The 4948-nt window shown below is 44.3% G+C and overlaps 1 protein-coding gene across 1 annotated transcript; it reads right to left on the minus strand.

Annotated features, from left to right (window-relative positions):
• Positions 1-2423: 2423 nt before the first annotated feature.
• LOC100278193 (uncharacterized) lies at positions 2424-3643 on the minus strand. Its single transcript, NM_001151550.1, is given in 3 exon segments — positions 2424-2635; positions 2720-3029; positions 3420-3643. Coding segments are annotated over 2 exon segments (507 nt in total). The 5' UTR covers position 3029; positions 3420-3643; the 3' UTR covers positions 2424-2437.
• Between the last annotated feature and the right edge of the window lie 1305 nt (positions 3644-4948).

Raw genomic sequence — 4948 nt, forward strand, 5'->3', positions numbered from 1 at the left:
TTGCTTTCCCATCGCTCCTTTTCCAGTCGGTCGATCGATCTTGCTTATGCTTAACGTAGCCGTTGTTCTTGGAAGTAATGCTTGAGTAACGACTTGGAATCGTCGAGTCGCATTTTAGATTTGCCTGCATATTCGTAGAGAAAAAACGGCTGATTTACTGTTAGTATTTTCAGAGGTAGTAACCAAGTGGTTCTTTTTTGCGATGCCGACGTTTTAGAGGTAACAGCCGAGTCCTTTTGAGCCACGTCGTCGTTTTAGGAATAACGGCCGAGTGATTACTGGTGACGCCGGTGTTTAAGAAATAACAACCGAGTGATAACGGGCCACGTCGGTGTTTTAGAAATAACGACCAAGTGAAGACTGGTAACGTCAGCGTTTTAGAAATAACAGCTGACTTATATTGGGCCACGTCGGCCATTTTGGAAATAACGGCCGAGTGATGACTTGGCACGTCAGCGTTTTAGAAATAACAGCTGAGTTATATTGGGCCACGTCGGCATTTTTGGAAACAACGGCCAAGTGATGACTGGGCACTTTTTAGAAATGGCATCTGGCCTGGGAAAACCCCATTTGTACCGCGCCGTCGCATGCCTCTGCATTCTGAGCCCTAGCCCTGCTTTTCTGCTTCTAGACCTTCTCTGCTTCCTTGTGATCTCGCTTCCGCTCAGTTCGCCAGTGAGATTGAGATGGCGCCCAAGCGGAAGAGTCAGAATTCCTCTGCTGCGATTATTCCTCCCATCGATCCCAACAGCTAGTTGCCTTTCACAGGTAATCACATGTCTGTTGTTTCTGAGTCCCACTTTCTTCATCTTGTCTCCGTCGGAGTTCTTGCTCCAAAGGAGCTTTGTTCTTGGCGGATCTGCCATGGGGTCACTATCCCGATGGAGGACACCCACGAGTCCGTTATTTATATTCCTTTTCTCATTCGCGGCCTTGCTCTTCCTATTTCTCCCTTCTTCCACGGTCTCCATGATTTCTACCATCTGAATCTAACCCATCTGAATCCCAATTCTATTCTGCAAGTTTCTGTTTTTGTTCATTTGTGCGAAACCTACCTTGGTATTCTGCCATATTTTGGCTTGTGGAAGTACTTGTATCACTGTCGGCCTGGAATGGCTGGGGGGCAGCACCAGCTCGTGGGTGGTGCGAGTTTGGAGATGCGTCGTGGAGGAAGACAGAGTACCTCGACATCCCACTCAAGGACATCATCAAAGGATGGCACCTGGAATGGTTTATTGTAGAGAATCACGGCAAGTCTCTCCCCCCTCGGTCAGGGAGACAGCCGGATGTTCGTGCTCCAAGTTGGACTGAATCCCCCACATACTTGGAGATAGCCGAGGCCAGGGTTCTGCTTGCCGAAGTTGGTTTGTTGAAGGAGAAAGGTCTGACTGCTGAAGCTGTGATGCGTCACGATGCCCGATCTTCATGACGTAGGATCAATCTTCAGATAACTAGCTTCAAAGAAGCCAAGATAACTTGCTGCAAGCAGCGATAACTAGTGCAACCTGACAAATAAAACTCGAAGCCAACCACCGTCTTTAACCGGCAGCCTGAATCGAGGATTCGCCCAACCACACTCTCAAAGAACCAACCAACACAACCTACAATCAATCAAGGAGACCTCGAAGGGAGTAGGAGCACCACTTGGGAGCAGATGAAGTCGCCGCTTCTGCAATCCCGCGAAGGAATTCACAAGAGCAAAGGGGTAGAGATCACTCTCAATATTTGTTAGCACACAGCTAAACAAAGGGGTTCTGTTTTAGATTATCATAAGCTGCCTTACATCATAGACATAGGGGGGTATTTATACTAGTAAAAACCAGCCTTAGCGAGGTATAAACACAAAACAAAAGTATTTTCACGTGCTAATGTGAAGGAGCCTCTTCGGGAGATCTGCAGAGCTGATTTCCGTGTGGATGTTTGACTTCTGCGCAGCCTTCATTATTTTGACAATAACTTCTTCTAGGAATCTTCAAATGACGTGGGGCTGGATGCGTTGGAAAGCTGACTTGATAAGCTTTGTCACCATGTATAGCATGCTTAATGAAACTTCGTAGAATGATGCAGTTTAATACGAAAACTTGGTCATCAAGCAGACTGTTGACCTTCTGACCAGTCAGCACTAAAGTAGGTCGGCTGCCTTTCTGGTAGATTTGGGCTGTGTTTGGTTGGGCTGTGAGCTGTGAAAAAAGCTGCTGTAGGCTGTGGGCTGTGGAAAAGCTGCTGTGAGCTTTCAGCTCTGAGAAAGCTGAAAGCCGTTTGGCTGAAACAGCTGTGAAACAGTAGATTCGGTAAGAAATGCCTGTAATGCCCCTGAAGGACAGGAGAGACAAGTTATATGCAAATTAATCGTAAAACAAATTGTTGTTCACATATTTACATGTAAATGGCCATTTTATGAAGGTGAACTTAACTTTTTCAAATTTTGCATCCATCACTACCATATGGTCCACATTAATACAACGAAGTATATGGTCCACATTAATACAAAAGATATATGCTTCATATAATGTTGTCCTCTATCAACATAATTAGCTCCCTGAAGCGGTATATGTAGATCATCAAGGTGCTTGGGTCCTTGTTTTCTGAACCTCACATGGTTGCATTTAATACCTTTTCCAGGATTATTACATCTCTGAAATAAAATGAAAAAAGTTAGCAACTCATATGATATGAAGCATGGAAAATAAATAGACAACAATGGGAGTTTAATTCTTACAGCAAGGTGTTCATCCCACCATTCCTTAGAACAGTCAATTGTTTGCTTTGCCTCATCCCATCCAAGCCCAGTGGCATAATTCTTGAACTCCATGAACCATGTATATTCCTTTTTCATATTGTCCAACTTATTCTTTAATTGTTTTTTGGTTAGCTTCTGGCCTGTTTTTTCTTCATGCTTAGTTCTAAGATTTTTCCAACCAGTTTTGGTGAACATTCCCATCGGCCGATTCCCAGCATCTATCTCTCCTTTGCATACATCAATGAAATGCCTCACATTGGCATCACACCAATCTGCCTTATCAGCCATTCTTGAATAAAGCAAAACAAAAAACATTCTATTACTGTCATAACAACATCAGTGACAATATTTGAGGATTTTTCTCTGGTAAATGAGAATATCAAAGTAGCACTGCATGGCATAATTCATTAACATACATGACTGTGCGGCACCACTCATCCAAGCACACGTGACCAATTAGCAAAAAATTAATCTAGACACAAAATGGAAGTGACGTGCTCCCTCACCACCAGTGATGTGCTCCTCTCCACCGCCACCACATAAATAGAAATTACTTACTGCTGCTGCATTTCAGTATGCTACACAAAGGAGGAAGTAATAGGGGGAGATTACCTACAGATCAGTCAAGGGCGGCAGGGATGCAAAATCAAGTGATTGACTGGAGAGGAGCGGAGCTCACTTGCTGTTGTTGCTTGCGTCCAGATGAGAACAGAGGCCCGAAGGGGTGGTCGCCGGAGAGGAGCAACCGGCTAGGAGCGCCGCCGGGGAGTTGGAGCGCCGCCGGCGAGGTGTAGCGCCGCCGGGCGTGCAACCCTAGCGCCGCCGGGGAGAGGAACACGAGGCGAAGTCGCTGTCTCTGCCTCTCTGGTGTCGCAGGTTCTGGTTGGGGGAAGGGGTCAATCTAAAAAAATAACTCGAACCGGTACCAACATAACGAGTGGCAGGCGGGTAATTTTCACGAAAACATTGATCCACAGCCGCTCACAGCAGGTTCCTCGGTGCTGTGAGAAATGGACTGAGGAAAAGCAGCTTTCTTTGGTAGAACCTGATAGGAAGCCACTTCCTTTGGTTGGCTTTTAGCTTTTGTGGAAGCCAAAGCACCTTGAAAAGCCAAACCAAACGGAGCCTTGATTAAGTCGGCTTTAGAAGCATTGGAAACTAGACTTAAAGAGCTTTCCAAAAAGTACTTATGGGCCTTCATAGCTTTTGGGAATCAAAAGATATGACTGTTTCTTCTGGACGGTTCTGTAGCGCTGGACTGACTCGGACATAGCTCTTCTTGCTGATTCGCCTTTGATATGTTTTATCCTTCCTCTTTGGTGAACCTAAGTAATATCAGCATACACGACTTAGGTAGCATAAAATTTTCATTAGTGTTTAATTGAAAATCATAAAGTAGCGTGTGCACCTCTTGTTGTAGCTTCTTAGCTCGACTATGTGTAATTGGTCCATCAAAGACTTGGGTTGGTGATGATGTTGGTTGTACTTGAGTTGATGTAGTATGACTTGGGGGTTGTAACGTGTTGCTTAATGGCGTGGTCATATCATCCTCCTCCCCTTGAAAAGGAGTCGTCCTCGACTCTGAAGTGTCTTCACTTGTAACTGGTAAGAGGTCAGCAACATTGAACGTGTTGCTCACGCCATAGCTTGGTGGAAGATCTATCTTGTATGCATTAATTTATCTTGGGAAGAATATGAAATGGACCATCCACTCGTGGCAACAATTTGGATTTGCGCTGATCAGGAAAACACTCTTTGCGCAAGTGAATCCAAACCACGTCCCCCGGTTCAAATAACACTTTCTTCCTATGCTTGTTCATGTTTGCAGCCTTGCACACTACTTTGAGATGAATTGCTTCATTGGTCATCTCATGTATCTTTTTATATATGCAGCACGCTTGGAGGCTTCCCTTTTGGTTCTTTCATTCGTTGGAGCTGGCCAATCCTTGATTGCTTTCACCTTGGATTCATCCACTTCTATTCCCTTTTCTGAAACAACAAAGCCAAGAAACACAACATGGTCTATGCAAAAACTACACTTCTCAAGATTAGCAAATAGTTTTTCCTTTCTAAGCTCATCTAAGACTTGCCAAATGTGTTTCACATGTTCATTAAAAGATTTGTTGTAAATTAGAATATCATCAAAGTAGACAACAATAAATTTTCCAATCAAAGTTCTTAAGACATGGTTCATTAATCTCATAAAAG

The sequence above is a fragment of the Zea mays genome, chromosome 2, assembly GCF_902167145.1.
Source record: "Zea mays cultivar B73 chromosome 2, Zm-B73-REFERENCE-NAM-5.0, whole genome shotgun sequence".
Lineage (NCBI taxonomy): Eukaryota > Viridiplantae > Streptophyta > Magnoliopsida > Poales > Poaceae > Zea > Zea mays.